Source organism: Chinchilla lanigera, unplaced genomic scaffold (assembly GCF_000276665.1).
Source record: "Chinchilla lanigera isolate Chin_1 unplaced genomic scaffold, ChiLan1.0 scaffold00012, whole genome shotgun sequence".
NCBI classification, from domain to species: domain Eukaryota; kingdom Metazoa; phylum Chordata; class Mammalia; order Rodentia; family Chinchillidae; genus Chinchilla; species Chinchilla lanigera.
Window position 1 is genome coordinate 24091633 of NW_004955413.1, and position 16156 is coordinate 24107788.

General features: G+C 56.3%; 1 protein-coding gene across 1 annotated transcript in view; it reads left to right on the forward strand.

The window, feature by feature from the left end:
* Positions 1 to 329: 329 nt before the first annotated feature.
* The window catches only part of LOC102009166 (TRIO and F-actin-binding protein-like), an 18461-nt gene continuing 2634 nt past the window's right edge, over positions 330 to 16156 (forward strand). The window contains exons 1-5 of the mRNA XM_013511302.1: positions 330 to 434; positions 6882 to 7021; positions 8696 to 8888; positions 9908 to 10064; positions 15500 to 16142. Of these exons, the coding sequence (XP_013366756.1) occupies positions 381 to 434; positions 6882 to 7021; positions 8696 to 8888; positions 9908 to 10064; positions 15500 to 16142 (1187 nt within the window). The 5' untranslated portion in view covers positions 330 to 380. The remainder of the gene's footprint in view (positions 435 to 6881; positions 7022 to 8695; positions 8889 to 9907; positions 10065 to 15499; positions 16143 to 16156) is intronic.

Here is a 16156-nt window from a genome sequence, read left to right on the forward strand (position 1 = left end):
ACTTTTATGAGCAGCCCAGAAGAGTGTAAAGAAGGGTCATTAGAACACACTTTCAACAACACTGTAGTAAGTACTAGAAATCACACATCAAATGCTTGGCAATTTGTAGGCTGCTTAGTAGGCATTAGTGTTTGTTGAGTGAATAAAGGAATGGATGAGTGAATGGATAATCTTATATCCTTGGTCCTTGTCTGGCCTGGGGAAACTGGGGCTGAGTTCCATGTGGCTGGCCAGCCAGTCATCTGCTCCTTGCCTCTTCTTTGATTCTCCCCATGTCCCCCTACAGAGTCAGCTGTCAGGTCTCAGGAGCTGCCCTGGCCTGGCTCACAGACGTGGAGGAGGAGGCTGGGAAGGCACCATGTGAACGCTTTAAGGCCAACATGCTTTCCCAGAGCCGCTCTCAAAAGGAGGAGGCCCACCCAGCAAGGCACCAGGTAGGCCTGCTTTGCAGGGCCATATGGGATGGGGAGTAGGCTGTGAACTTGCAGCTGAAAGCAGATGCTTCCTCCCGGCCAATGCCTCAGTTTTCCTACATGTAAAATGGGGTGAATGGACCATGTTACTATTTCCCAATTATCAATTGCTTCTCTCCTTGTTCTCCACTTTCTTGATGTTTACTGTAGCCTCATCTCATCTATTACTTTATTATTTAAATCAATGTCCTTTCATGGGGTGCTGAGGATTGAACCTGGGGCCTTGTGAATGCTAAGCACACATTCTGCCACTGAGCCACACTCAGAGGCCCAAAATCAACATCCTTTTCTCACTTATCTGAGACAAACCTTTATGTCCCCACCACAAGACCATGCTCGGAATGTAGAAATGATCATGTTCAGAGCTTAGAAATGGAAGGAATCTAGAAAAAAGAAAGACAAGACAGAAATGTCATTCAGTTGTCAGCTGAAGGTGTGGAGCCTGAGTCCAGCTGTCTTTTGTCTCAAAGGGAGATTAGCAGGGACTAGGGAGGTGTTAAAGACACCAGTACCCACCGGTCACTTTCTTCTTGAAGTAGCTGGCGGAGTGAAAGAGGAGTCGCTGTTCACAGTGCGATCGATGTGGTCGGATGCCAAGCCACCCAGCGCGCTGGCACCCCTGCCTTGGGAAGTGTGGGACCTGTGACTGCATCGGTCCTTCCAGCCCTGACCCCTGTGGCTCTGCCATGCCCAGGGGGCTGGGGCTTCCTCTTCTTGTGCCTGGCACCCAGCTTCCTGCAGAGGTTCAGGCTCTGAGACATGGCTGTTGAGTTGGAACCGTGGCTTTGCCATTTCCCTGCCGTGCCTCCTTGGGGCATGTGAAGCCTCTGTGTCACTCTCCTCCCGGGCGATGGGGCAGCAGCCTCTTGCACCTGACAGCTGGCAGTGCTGAGCCCAAGCCCCAAGCGGCTCTTTCCTCTCTTCCCTCTTCCTAGCCAGAACGGACACCTTGGAGAGTCCCTTCTACATGAGATTCAGAGACTTCCAGTGACAGCTCCCTTCCCTCCCCCCAAGCTCAGGGAACAAACACTGGAGAGGCCTGTGTCCCTCTCCCAAGCACAGGCCCTTCTCCCAGCATGGGGCAGGAGGAACCTGGATCCAGATGGGCCTGAGGTATGGCCTAGGGCCCTCGGTCCCCACCTGAGAGCTTCAGTCGTTGTACTTTTTTTTTGAGACAGGGTCTCACTGTGTGCCACAGGCTGGCCTTAAACACACAGAAATCCTCCTGCCTCTGCCTCCTGAGTGCTGGGATTACAGACATGTGCCACCGTGCCTGGCTCTATCACATGTTTTTCTATACATTGAGTAGGGACTGGAAACATGCAGGTGCTGTGCGGGATGCTGCAGAAATAGACACGCATGCCTGGCTTGGCGAGGCTGGTGGGCTAGCAAGGGAAACGGGGAGTAAGAAACTCATCGTGCAGATGGTTATTTCATCATGGGTGTGATCAGTGTCATAAGAGAATAGATAGCAAGTGGTATGAGGGTAAGTGCTAGGGTCTGGGGGCCTCTAGGGACATGCTGAGGACTTTGGATTTTATCATGAGAGTCATGGAGAGCCACTAAGGATTTTAAACAAGGGAGTGACTGTACGATCAGTCTGCAGTTTTCAGTCACTGTGCTTGGGGCCTGGCGAGTGTGAGTGCAGCGGCCAGGAGGCTATCGATGGCCCAGGGCTTCCGATCAGGGTCGGAGGGGACAGGAGCCGAGGCTCCCACATCATCAGCATCTGTTGCTGGTGAAAGCCTTGCTCATGGTGAGAAGAGGGGAGGCTTGGGAATCGGGGTGTTTTTGCCCCGGATAGAACTGGGCCTGGCACGCATACTACCACTGAGCTGCACCCCAGGGAGTCACCTGATAACCACCGGTCGCGGGAGGCGGACACAGCTCCATCCGGAACAGGGAGAGGAGCGAACACCAGGGCATGGGCCTCGTCCCCGGGCACAGGGAGAGCCAGTTTCAGGGTCAGATCCGTGGCTTCGCATTGTTCCAGTGCTGTGCCCGGGTAGTGAGAGTCCCCTGAGCACCGCCGGCTCGTGAGGGTGACTGGGGCAGGACCAGGGCCGACTCCGGGCACGACACAGTTCCCTGTGTACCGGATGGCATTTCTGCCCCTGGGCGGGGGTGTGGCTCAGTGGCAGAGCCCTTGCCTAGCACGTGCCGGGTCCTGGGTTCCGTCATTTGGCCCGGGAAAAGTCGAAAACCAAAAAAGATTTAGGAAAAAAAAAAAAAAAAAAAAAAACTAGGCCTGGCCCCAGAAGATGGCAGTCACTTCTACCGAACTTTCTGTCCCCCTCCCTGCCCATCCCGGCCACCAACTCGGGCCCCATTACTGGTGCACCAAGGTTAGGTATGGAAGGAATGGTGGATTCCTCCTGCCTCTGCCCCAGGGATTGGGTGCCCTGACCTTGGATGGTGCTGCAGAGATAAGGGTACCCCCTCGCTCCCTTCCCTTTGGCATAACACGTCTCCTGAGAACCAAAGGTTTTGTTGTTTTGTTTTGTTTTCCTTGAATCAGCATCTCTCTGTGTAGCACAGGCTGGGATTGAACTCCCAGTGATCCTCCTGACTCAGCCTCCCGAGTTCTGGGATTATAGCTGTGGGTTCCTACATCCGGCTTACACAGAACCAAGGTTAGCCAGGTCTTTCTCCAGGGTATCTGGAACCTCTCTATTTGTTTTGTTTTGTTTTGTTCTGGTCCCGGAATCGAACTCACGACCTTGCACTTGCCAGGCAGGCGCTGTGCCACTGAGCTAAATCCCCGGCCCCTCTGTTTGTTTGTTTGTTTTTGTGGTACGTGGGGATTGAACCCAGGGCTTTCCCACTGAGTGACATGCCCCACCCACTTTTTAAATTTTTATTTTGAGACACAGTCTCAGTAAGTCACTTACATTGCCTAGGCTGGGCTCAAATTTGTGATTCTCTTGCATGAGCCTCCCAGAGTGCTGGGATTACACACCTGTGCCATCTTACCTAGCTGCTTTAACGGTTAAGGGATTTCAAACATGAATCAAAAAAAACTATGTGTTTAAAAATATCCCCTGGCAAGTGGGATGTGGTGGCCTATAATCCCAGCACTTGGGAGGCTGAAGCAGGAGGATCACACAAATTTGAGGCCTGCCTGGGCTACACAGCAAGTTCAGTGCCAGCCTGAACTGCATAGCAAGACCTTGTCTCAAAAAACAAAACAAAATAAAACAAACCAACAAAAATATCCCTCTGCTAGGTGTAGTGGTGCAAGCCTATACTCCTAGTTACTCAGGAAGCTGAGGTAGGACCATTGTGAGTTCAAGGCCAGTCTGGATAACTTGCTGAGACCCTGTCTCAATATTTAAAAAAAGCGAAGATCGGGGCTGGGGATTTAGCTCAGCGGCAAAGCGCCTGCCTGGCAAGCGCAAGGTCGTGAGTTCAGTTCCTGGTACTGGAAAAAAACCAAAAAAAAAAAAAAAAGCGAAGATCTGGGGATGGAGCTTGGAGCCCTGCGTTCAATCCCCAGAGGGGAATGGGCATCGCCCACCCTTGACCAAGCTGTGCAGGTCCCACTGGGACCCTCCTCATACCAGGGTGCAAAGAAGTAGGATTAGATCCAGTCTGGTGTCTTCCGCTACCCTAGAATGCGCAGAAACGGCCAGGCCCAGGGTGTCCCATCTCCCCTCCAAGCGTGACTGGCTCTTGACCCGCTGGTCATTAAAATGCCCAGGGAGTCACAGCTCTCCTGGGCCCTGCGCCTGTCCCTGTTCTGCTCACGGCCAGATCTCCCACAGGCTGGGAGGTGGGGAGGGGTCAGCCCTGTAGGTCACGGGACCTGACCCCTGACACTTGACCAGGTCGCCAGCAGGCTCAGAGGGAGGCAGGGGGCGCTAGGCCGCATCACACATCCCTTTTCTATGGATTGATTTGTTGTCGCACTGGAGATTAAACCTAGTGCTTTCACGCTGCAATACATCCCTAGCCATTTTTTAAATTTTTATTTTATTTTTCATTTTGAAACCATGTCTTTGGGAGGCTGAGGCAGGAGGATCGTTGTGAGTTTGAGAGCAGCCTGGGCTACAAAGTGAGCGCAAGGCCAGCCTGAACTGCATAGCGAGACTCTGTCTCAAGAAGACAAAAAAGAAAGAAAGAAAGAAAGAAAGAAAGAAAGGAAGAAAGAAAGAAAAATGAAACAATGTCTTGATAAGTTGCCCAAGAAAGACTCAAACTTTGGATCTTCCTACCTCACCCCCCCAGAATGCTAGGATGACAGTCATGTGCCACCATATCCAGCTCCATTTATTTATTCTATCTTTTTTCCTTCTTTCCTTTTTCGAGAGAGAATCTTGCTGTGTAGGCCATGCAGGCCTCAAACTCGCAGCAGTCCTTTCTTTTACCTTAGTCTCCCAGTAGGTGTGTGGCACCATTCCTGGCTCAATTAATTTATTCTTAAATGTATTTACTGTTATTCCGCCAATGTAACCCATACAACTCGACTTATTTATTTATTTTTTCATACAACTTGATTTAATGTTCTTTCATCACTTATTCTCTTTTTTTTTTGGTTTTTTTCCGGTACCGGGAACCGAACTCACGACCTTGCGCTTGCCAGGCAGGCGCTTTTGCCGCCGAGCTAAATCCCCAGCCCCTCATCACTTATTCTCTTAACACCCTGGGAGGAGGGCCTGTCGTGCCAGTTCTGCACATGACATAACTGAGACACAAACAGGACAAGTCACTTGGCCAAGGTCTTGGTCACACTTCCGCCTTCATTTCCAAGACAACAGGGCTCCGGGAGGGGAGGTCACTGGGCCAGGTCACTCAGCCCGGACGTGGAGGAGCCGGGACGGGATGGGACCCAGGTCTGCACAGGGCCAGGGCCCAAGTTGACCGACAGACAGGAAATCAGAGCTGGGGGCTGAGGCTGGGCTGGGCTGGGCTGGGTTGGGAGTGGCGGGGCGGGGTGAAATCAGGGCTGAAGTGCTTGTAAGGCTCGGGGTCCTTCGGGCCGGGACCTCTGGACGCTGCCTGGCGAGCTGCTCCTTTCTCTCATGCTGCCCTGCCCCTGGACGGCCACAACACCAGGCCCGGCTGAGGATCTGACACCTCCTGCTGCCGGGCCCTGATCGGAATCGGGCTGCAGGGCAGGGGTGAAACCAAATCCAGGCAGGCCTCCCAGCCTGGATGCTGCAGCGGACACCTAGACCCCGTCCTCGGCCCAGCCCAGGCTCTGCCGGTGGCGGCCTGCGCGGATTTGGGGAAGTGCTGCCCACGGGGCACTGGCCAGGTTGCAGCCCCGGCCCTGGACTCTGGGCTCCAGGGTCCCCAGGGAGCCAGTGGCCAGGCTCCCACCCTGCCTGGCTCTCAGGTGAGCGGCTGGGATCAGATTCCCGGGTTTCATGTCCCGCATTGTTCTTGGCTGGGCCCTGGCTTATGAAACAGTAATGAGGGGCCCCTGCGCCTGAAGCTGGCCCCTCTAGGGTTTCCACTGCCTCGGCCGGCGCCACCAGCACGGCCCTGAGTCGGGCCTGAGAGGGCGGCAGTGCGGGGGCCTGAGCCAGAGCCCCCCGGGGACGAGGGTGCTGACAGCCGCCAGCCACCACCACCGCCTTCGGAGCCCGCTGCCCAGGTAATCCGAGAGGAGGCGGGGCACAGGGTGCCAGGGCCTGGTCTCCCACCACCAGGGGAGGGCCCTGCAGCAGGTGGGAGGAGGGGGGCCTCCCTGGAGGTGAACAGCTGTTCCCCCCCGGGGTGACAGGGGGCACCAGCCTCACAGGTGTGACCTGTACAGGCAGGAAGAGAGAGGAGCCGCAGTGTTGAAGCTCCCGCAGTGCTGAAGCTCCGTCCTCACCCCTGGGGCTGCAGTGGGGCTGACCTCTCCCCCAGGGTCATGCTGTCCCACCTCCTCCTCCATCAGACCCGCTGTTCCTCCCTCAGATGCTTTCTGTTCTCCGGGCCAGTGTAATCCGCCTTCTTTCCTTGGACTGCTGGCTACCACTGATGCTTTCGGGGGCGCTTCTAGGTGCCTCACATTCTGAGGCACACGTATCCTTGTACGCTCCTAAATGAGCTTGTGGTATTTACATAAGCACATGCACAGTTGTACCTGAGGGGCCTGCTTCCATGCGCATGCGTGTTTGCACACACACTTTCACACCTGTGTGCACACACACCTAGGCACACAAGCCTTTATGCACACCAGTACTTGCAGCTAGGCCCATCCATGTACATATGCATCCGTGCACGCCCACCAGGACCCCTGCCAGCCCCAGCTTAGGTCCCAGGAGCGCCTCCAGCCCGAGGGGCCACTCTCTTTGGGCCAGCAAGTGAGCAGGGTGAGATCCCAGGAGATGATGTCTGGAGATCCCACCCCGCCCTCAGGAGGGCCGTGCAGGGGGAGGGGACCCACGTGGACCTGAGCTGTCTCCTTTCTCCAAGGAGCCGGGGAGCCCTCCAAGTGCTGAGGCAACCTACTGCGACCTGCCCCGCTGCCTGCCTGCGCCTGAGGACACGCTCGGCACCGCAACCTCCACCTGCCAGCTCGTGGTGGGCCTGGGCCCCCGGCAGGGGCCTGAGAGGTGGGTAGAGCCCCAGGGCCTGGGGAAGGGAGCTCTCACCCTCCCCACCTGCCCCGCTTCACGGTGACAGCATCATCCTGGTGGCTGCCGGCCCGGGGTCTGGGCACAGGTGGGCAGTGGCATGCTCCTCGGGCCTAACTGCGAGAACTCAGATCGGACTGTCCCCTTTTGCTCCTGAGTCTCTGAGCTTGCTGTCCCCAACCCTGGCTGACTTTCCTGATGGTCCTGCCCACTCCCCAACTCCCCACCACTGGACGCGGCCATGCTGCTAGGTGTGGACAGCTGTGCGCATTCTCTGGCTCCCTTTGTGCAGCTGTAAGAGTCCACAGCCCCCTCATTCAGGGCTACCTGCTGTCACCCCTACCGCCCCAGGCTTTGGGATTCTTCCACCACAGCCCGCACTGGCCTGAACCCTGCTTCCAACGCATGGCACATTAGGAGAGCTTGGCCTGAGGGTCCAGAAACCTGGGTCCCACTCCACTTCTGTCCTCTGTGGGCTGTGGGACCTCAGGCAGGGGACTGCATGTTTCTATGCCTCATGTTCCCTGTTTGTAAAGTAACAATGGTTCATGGAGGGCTGGGGGTGTGGCTGCACTCAGAGTCATGCTGGCGAAGCACGTGTGAGGCCTGGATTTGACTCCCAGCACTGCCAAAAAAAGGTGCGAGGAGTCTGAATCAAATCAGCATTACTTTGGGAACAATGTGCTCCTTGTAGGCAGGATTATTATTATTATTTCTAAATAGCTCTGCTAGGCAGGAGTGATGGTACATGCCTGTAAATCCCAGCACTCTGGGAGGCTGAAGCAGGAGGCTCACAAATTTGACAACAGCCCAGGCAATGTAGTAATTTAGTGAGTCCCCACCTTCGCTCAGTTCAAAGGCTCTTGGTTCAATTTAAAAAAAAAAAAAAAAAAGCTCTGCTATCAAACTACTACCAAATATGTTTCAGACAGTGTGGGATGAATGAAGTTGAATATCCTCCCACAGGACTTACCAGGGCATTTAGTTTGCAGGTGGCATCATGGGATTTGGATGGAAGAGGTAAAGAAATATGTAGTATGTCCCCAATTTTTTTGATTACAGAACTCTTCTGTGGCGATCACCCATTGCCATTGTTAGGGTCCCTTTGGGGATGCTGCCAGCTGGAAGCTAGGTGAGCTGTGGCCACCCTGGAAGGCTTTTCCACAGCAGGGCTTCCCCTACAGCAGCCGTGGGAGCCCAGCTGCTGGCACATCCCCCTGATCCCCGCCCCCCACCTAGCAAGAGTCTTCTCCAGTTGTACTCAGCTTGGGGTCCCCACCCCTTCTCTGATGACAGAGAGCTGGGGTCTGCGCAGTGGTTCCAGTTCACAGCCCCGCTCTGCCCTCTCCTAGCTCTATGACCTTGGCCAGAATCTTGATCTGTTTGAGCTATGCGTAGTTTTTCATCCATCCAGAGAGCCCGGCTCTGGGGACCTTGATGTGGCTCCCAGTTCTGCAGGAATAGGCTGATTCCTGGCACCTGGGGAGTGCATGCATGTGTGTGTGTGTGTGTGTGTGTGTGTGCGTGTGCACACGTGCGAGCACTCGCTTGCCTGTACGTGTGCGCGTGTTGTGTGTATCTGGCTGGGGTGGGGGGTTTCTCCCTGACCCCGTTACTTCCTTGGGGAAACTCACTGTCTGCTTCTCCCCGCAGTGGCTCATCCCTGTCAGCAGGGCTTTCTGACCAGGGCCCCACAGCTGTTCCTAGGAGCAGGCCTGGGGACCTTGAGGCAGCGGTCTATTTGGCAAGCCCAGCCTCCTCTCCATGTGACAAGAGCCCCGACTCCGACACCAGCTCCGGCCCTGACAGTGATACCCCTGATGATACCAGCAACTCCTCTTCTGTGGTGAGGGGGGCAGAGACAGGGCCAGGGTGACAAGAGCAGATCACTCCTCTGCCCCCGGTCCCGGGACCCCTAACCCTCCAGAGCAGGGCTGAGGCTCTCACGGGGGAACTGGGCCGTACCACCAGCCTGAGGGATAGAGGTCTCTGCCCGGGGGCCCATGGCCGTCCCAGGTCTGCTGGGAAGGAAGGTGCAGGAGGGGGTTTCAGGTGACAGGGAACTTGGATGAGTCACCGGCTGGCTTCCACTGCCAAGCACTCTCTGGTCACAGAGCTGGGATGTTGGGTGTGGTGTCCGCAGCACGCCAGGCTGGGGCCTAGGTCACACACTGAGTCCCAGAGCCAGGGCAGGACGGGAAGGACTGGGGCTCTGCTCGGGCATGACAGTCAGAGGGGCTGCATGGGCAGGAGAGCCATGCCTGTCCTGTGAGGCCCCTCCCCATGGAGGACTGTGACTGTAAGTGACAGGGATCAGCGTAAGCCACCTAGCCTGCAGCCCTCTGGAGGCTGAAACAGGAGAATCGCACATTGAGGCCAGCCTGGGCTATATAACAAGTTCAAGGCTAGTGTGTGGCCAGACAGTGTCTAGCTCTGTCTCAAAAACAAAACAAATTGCCCAGCTTGGGCTGGCACCATGGGGCTGGCACTGTGCAGAGAGCTTGGTGGGTGTGGGCACAGCGAAGGCTCCTCCTACCTTCTGATCTGAAGACTATTACGGCCCGTTTGGGGCTAAGGGAAAGCCACTTACCGGAGGCCACACAGCTGGACAGTGGTGGGATTAGGGTCCTCCTGGCCATGTGACTTTGGCCCCATTCTTGGTCTCAGTGGATGTGCCTCCTTCCCAGGGTTGGTGGAAGGGACTGCTTGCCAAAAGCCTGTACAGTGGCTTGGGCATGGGCATGGGCATACAGAAAGTGCCCCTTAAATGCCAAGTCCCCAGCATCCTTCCACCCCTCATGCTGACAGCGTAGGTACTGGACCACCTTCTCCCACTAATAAGCTTTTCCCTCCCCTCCCTGGCAGGACTGGCACACTGTTGAGAGGCGGGACAAGGTCCCCAGCCCGGACGAGCTCACCGTGATGATCCTGCGGAGGGCCCAGGAGGGCCCGAGAGCTGACAGTGCCCGAAGAATCCCCAGGTCCCCTGTGAGAGGAGACACCACAGGCCAGAGAACGGAGGGTGAGTCCTGTCAGGATGGTCCCTGTGGCCATGGGTGTGCTGATGGCCTGGGTCCACCCCCACCCAACTGTCTCACAGGCCTGTGCCCTGGGCAGGGCTTACTTTGGCACCTCCAGTCTTAATAATAGTTAAGGTTCTCATGTGATTATGGAGTAGCCAGGATGTGCTATGCTGCCTGCTTTAACCATCACCTCATAGCTGGTGGGCTAGGGTCTTTCAATAGGGAGAAACAAGTGGCTGGGAATGAACAGAATAAGGCCTAGAAGAATGTGACTTCCGGTATGGCTGCATCCGGGTGTTCCGACAGCACTAGAACGTGGTCTTTGCTCTGCTTTCTCCTGAGGTGGCTGCATCTATTTCTTATTTTTTTAATTTTTTGGCTTTTTGAGACGGGGTCTCACTATGTAGCCCAGGCTGGCCTCAAAGTCGTGGTGATCTTCCTGCCTCAGTCTCCTGAGTGCTGGGGTTGTGGGTGTGTGCCACCATACCCAGCAGGGCTTTGTTCTTAGCCAGACCCTTCCCCTTCCTGATGGTGGCACGATGACCATCTGTAGTGCCAGGTTACTCATCCTCCTCCGAGGAAGATACAGTCCTCTCTGATGTAGCTGAAATTCCAGGCAGGGTTCTCACCGGGCCCAGCCTGGTGCTCAGGGTCAGTGCCCTGGCAAGCCTCAGAGGAGAGTCCCACAGGAAATAAGGTGACTGCTCAGAGGAGGGTGAAGGCTGCTGTCAGGCCGGACCCACGGAAGGTGGGGACATTTGCCATTATCTCCCTGGACCCACAGTCACTCCTGCACTGTCTTGCTGCCTGGTCTCCCTCTTTAGCACAGACAAGATTTGGGGGCGTGAGGCCAGGACAGCCCCTTCCTGGTCCTAGGGGCAGTGCTGGATACCCGTGCTCCTGTAGCACCATGAAAAGACATTGGACACCTGGATGTGCATCACCTAGTAGAGCAGACAGACAGGAGGGTGGACAGGACATCAGAACAGAGGAGGAACAGAAGCAGGAGCGTGCAGAGTGAGTGAAGGGCTCTGCAGGGTAGAGGACCCACAGCATGGCATCAGGACGAAGGGTGACACGAAGCTGAGGGACAGTGGGAAGGGGCTGGGAGGCCTGACTGGGGCTCGAGCATAGATGGCGTTTAGACTTTCTTCTCTAAGTGGTAAGGAGCTGCGGAAGGTTTGGGGTAAGGGAGTGATGTAACTGACCCTGTGCCTCAGGAGGATTCTCAGGGCCAGGTCCAAAGCATGAACTGGAGCAGGGTGAGGCTGCAGGGTAGAAGCCAGTCAAGAGACCCTGGGGCCACCACAGCGACACCCAGTTTAGGCAGGAATCAGGGGCCAAGGCCAAGTCTCTGGGCGAAGATTGTTGGGGAGCAGGGTATTCACAGCTGGAAGCACCACCTCAGATTATGCACTGACTACCCAGGGACAGGACAGCCCTGGGATGTTGGCTCTGGCAGGCCCCACCTTAACCAGGTGGCCCAGAGTGGGACAAGCCACCTTTATGCCCCCCATGGGGTGCTGGGGCAGCACCCAGCATGCCTACCCTTCTAGTTCCTGCTCCTGTGTACCACCTGCTCCTAAATCAGACAAAACATTAGGCCACCCCAAATGGAGGGACTTTCTGCGAGATAGCTGACTGGGCCCTGCATGAATGACGGAAAGGGGCTGGGACCTGCTGTCCATTCAGAGAAGCTCTCAGGCTGGGGCTGGCTCAGTGGCGGGTGCCTGCCTAGCAAATGTGAGGCCTGGGTTCCATCCCTATGGTAGAAAAAAAAAACAGAGGCTCCGGAGCTAGGGAGGTGGTGCCATGCCACGGGGATCCTGAGTGCAGCCTGGGAAGGAGAAGACAGGCTCCGAGAGGCACCCCAGGGACAAGCTGGGCCATCAGAGTGTGGACAGTGTGTTAGATGCAGCAGCGTGTCAGGTTGTCATTCCTGAGTGTGGGCGTGGTCAGGAAGGAGCGTGGCCTTGTTCTTGGGAGAGGCATGTGACAGGGTCCTGATGGCTTTGACAGACTGTCCTGATGAGAGATAGGTACGTAGATGATAGGTAGGTAGGTAGCAGGCAGGCAGCAAAGATAAAGCAGTGGGGGAAGAAACAAACTATTAGAGCTGAGTGTGGTGTTGCATGCCTGTAATCCCAGTACTCAGGAGGCTGAGGCAGGAGGATCCCCCCATGAGTTCAAGGCCAGCCTAAACTGCATAGTGAGACCCTGTCAAAAAAAAAAAAAAAAAAATAGAGAAAAGAAAAGAAAAAAAGAAAGAAATTGGTAACAGTTGGTGACTCTGGGGAGGAACAGCTCTATGGGTGGTCAGTGGGCCGTTCCTGTAGTTGGTCACTGAGACAGAGAGACAGAGAGAAGAGATTTGGGAGGTGACTCATGGGACTCAGGAGGATTCGCGGCTGCGGCACCTGGCCTTGGGGCTGGCGGTGCTCTTGGACTTATGTCCACATCACTGGCAGTTCCTGACAGAGCCTCCTCCCAATGCGCCCCAAATCTGCCCCTTCTGGCCTCTCGGTGACAATCTGTGGCTGAGCCACTGTCACGCCAGGCTTCTCACCAGAGCCTCTTCACGTCTGCAGGTTCTGTCTGCCCAGGACCTCCAGCCCATTCTTCCCCGGCAGCCCTAGCTGTCTCTTCAAAACAGTAATCAGATCTTGCCACCAGCAGCCCTCTAGGGCCCGGGAAGGGTGGTGGGAAGACACGGTGACACAAGGGAACCACATTCCTCCCTGGGGTGCCAATGGTCTGACAGCCAGGCGGGATTTGGTCCTAAGTGCCTGCTTTCTTGCTCCTAAACCCTGGGCAGTGGGGCGGAAGCCTCGCTCTGACCTACTTAACCAGAAGCGGTCACTGCGGTCCACCTGGTGGCAGCTCCCTGAATTGCAGGCAGGGGCCAGGGCCGGGGAGGGATTCACCAGCTTGTGATGTTGGGAAATGTGACGTTTATCCCCCTGGACGCCTCCCAGCTTAGCAGGCGGGCTGTGCAGAGCCTCGCTGGTAAAGATAGGACACACAGTGCCCAGGGACCTCTGCAGCCGTGCCCAGGGGCTGCAGCTCCAGGAGCCCGGTGCAAAGGGCAGCTTGAAGCGTGGTGGCACACACCTGTAATCCCAGCACTTGGGCGGCTGAGGTAGGAGGACTGATGCAAGTTTGAGGCCAGCCTGGACTGAATAGCGGGAACCTGTCTGAAAAACTCAAAAGGGGGAAAAAAAACCCTTATAAAACAAAGGGGGAGGCGGCTTGAGATGGTGGGAAAGAGAAGTCGCTAGCTGGGGGGCAGGGTAGCTGCTGAGCTCAGAGAGGGGGCAGGCGGAGGGACCCCAGGCCGGGGCAGAACTAGAGCAGGAGGTGGCAGCACATTGTGTAGTGAGTGCCAAGCCCGGAGATGCCATCTGGGGGCGAGGTGCTTCCCAAACAGAGCTTCCCGGGGATAGAGCAGGTGGCCAAAGAGACAAGAGAGACAGATGTGAGGAGCGCACAGAGGGCCATCCTGGAGCCCAAGCATGACAAGGAACCAGCCAGGCGCAGAGGGAGGAGTGCTTCAACAGAGGCGGCAGTGAGAGCGAGGGCCTCAGGGTGGACTGTGTGTGTGTGTGTGTGTATGTGTGTGTGTGTGTGTGTGTGTGAGTTTGAGGAACTGGACGGAGGGCGGTGCTGGAGCCTGGTGCGTGGGCGAGGAGCTGCAGAGCCTGGCCCCACATGCCAAATGGGTAGGGAACCCCCGAAGGGCTTTTCCCCCCACCTTTTTGCTTTAAAATAATCTTAGATTTATAGAAGAGTTGCAAGCCGGGCTTGGTGGTGCACACCTGTAATCACAGCACTTGGGAGGCTGAGGCAGGAGGAGCATGGCGAGTTCCAGACCACCCTGAGCTACAAAGTGAGCTCAAGGCCAGCCTGAACTGCATAGCAAGACCCTGCCTCAAAAAAAAAAAAAAAAAAAAAAAAAAGAAGAAGAAGAGTTGCGCTGTACTCATTGTCCCAAGAGTTGCTATTGTCCCCTTCACCCAGGGTCCCCTGTGCCATAGCTCAATGATCTGAATTGAGAAACTGACACTGGTGGGGACTGGGGATGCTGCTACTGGCTCGTGTCCCTCCTGGCTGTCAGACCATTGGCACCCCAGGGAGGAATTTGGTTCCCTCGTGTCAGTGCGTCTTCCCACACACCCCTTTCCCGGGCCCTGGATGGCTGCTGGTGGCAAGATCCAGTCCAGCACCTCACATTGTATTTCGTTGCAGGCGTCCTCTGACCTGTGACAGCTTTCCTGTCCCCCGCTTGTCTTCCCCTGAAGGGTTGTGAGCAGGGGCATCTGGTCACTTTGCTTTGGAAAGGATGGGGGGGCGGTGACACTGGGCCAGGGCATACATGTAGTGCCAGAGGCCTAGGGTGGGGGGAGGAGCTGAAAGGAGAAAAGGGTGACTTTGGGGTGCATTTGAGGGTGACTGTGGGACACTAGCCCATCAGGGAGCGACAGTGCCAGGTGCTGGGAGTTCAGACTTGAGTGACACCAGCATGGGAGGTTGGAGAGGCAGAGGGAGGAAGGGGGACCTCAAGCAAGGCTTCAGTGAAGGCTCCTTCTGGACAAGGCCACGGTGCTTCTCGCCTGAGCACCAGCCCAGGGACACACACAGCTGATGGCCATGGGACCGAGCGGGGTGGAAAGTGACACCAAGGTCACAGAGACCCTATCTTGGGATGAGGAGTCAGGAAGGGGTCGCTATCCAGACCAGCTGCATTAATCCCTTACACCAGCACCCCCGACACCCAGGGTGTGCGGACGGCCCGGGAATCGAGTCAAGCGCAGATTCTGAGGCTGTGCCTGGGGCGGCCGAGAGTCTGCATTCCTCCCTGCACCCAGCTGTGTAGTCCTGCAAGGCTGAGCCAACCCTGGCCTGGCCCTTCTCACTGCAGCCTTGGGAGCAGCCGCGGGACAGGAGCCCCCAGCCACAGGGAACTGGAGCCCTCTAGAGCTCCCACTTACCAAAGGGGCTCCTTAGAAGAAACCGGGTTGATCTGTGGGAATCCAGCTGCAGGAAGTAGAACCGGGAAGGGAAAGTTGCTAGGTAACTGCTGCCAGATCCCTCATCCCCTTGGGGTCCTGGGGCTGTTGTCAAAACTTCCCTCTGTGAGTCTTTGACCTGTCCTTGGACCCCAGACTACGTGACCTTCCAGCTCTGGCACCCACCCTCTACTGACTGAGTCATCTGGCCCTGGGTTTCCCATTCCTGCCCCAGCTGGAGGGCGGTGTCCCAGCCCTTGTCTAACCAGCCTTGGTCAGAAGGGTGGGGTCCCTCTATATGGACAGTGGGACCTCTTAGAAGCCAATACAAGGTCTTCCCTAATCACTGATCCCAGGAGACAAAAGAAATGCAGGGTGTGCGAGCTGCCTGGAGCCTCCCTGCGTCAAACCTCCCCATCTCTCCCCAGATCCGGGCGGTGGGAGTCAGAGCAGCAGACAGCACTGGGCGAAGCTCCGGGGAGAAAGTGGCTACTTCTCCTTGGAGCAACAGCGCTCCTCGACAGCCCAGGCTTCCTCGGAGACACCACAGAGTGGACCTCGAAGTGGCGCCCACCAGGCCTCCTCGACTCAAAGGGACACTGCCCAGCCTCCTTGTGCACAACGAGAACCCCCACGAGCCTCCTCTTCCCACCGAATCACCCAGAGGGACAAACCCAGGAACTCATCCACCCAACAGGACACCCCCAGGGCCTCATCCACACAGCGGAAGACCCTGAGAACTTCTTCTCCCTCAAGAATCTCCCAGCGGGACAACCCCAGAACCTCGTCCCCTCAACGGAACAGTCCTCGGCTTTCTTCTTCCCTCAGAGCCACCCAACAAGATAGCCCAAGGACCCCTCCTACCCAACAGGACAACCCCCCAAATGCTTTTCCTGCTTGTCCTCCACAGTGGGAAAACCCCAGGACATGCTGTGCCCAAAAAGACAATGCCAGAGCCACCTCTCCCAACCGAACCACCCAACGGGAAACCCCCAAGTCATCCTGTGCCCAACGGGACAGTCCCAGAGCCTCTTCTCCTAACAGAACGTCCCAGAGAGAAAACTCTAGAACATCTTGTGCCCAGC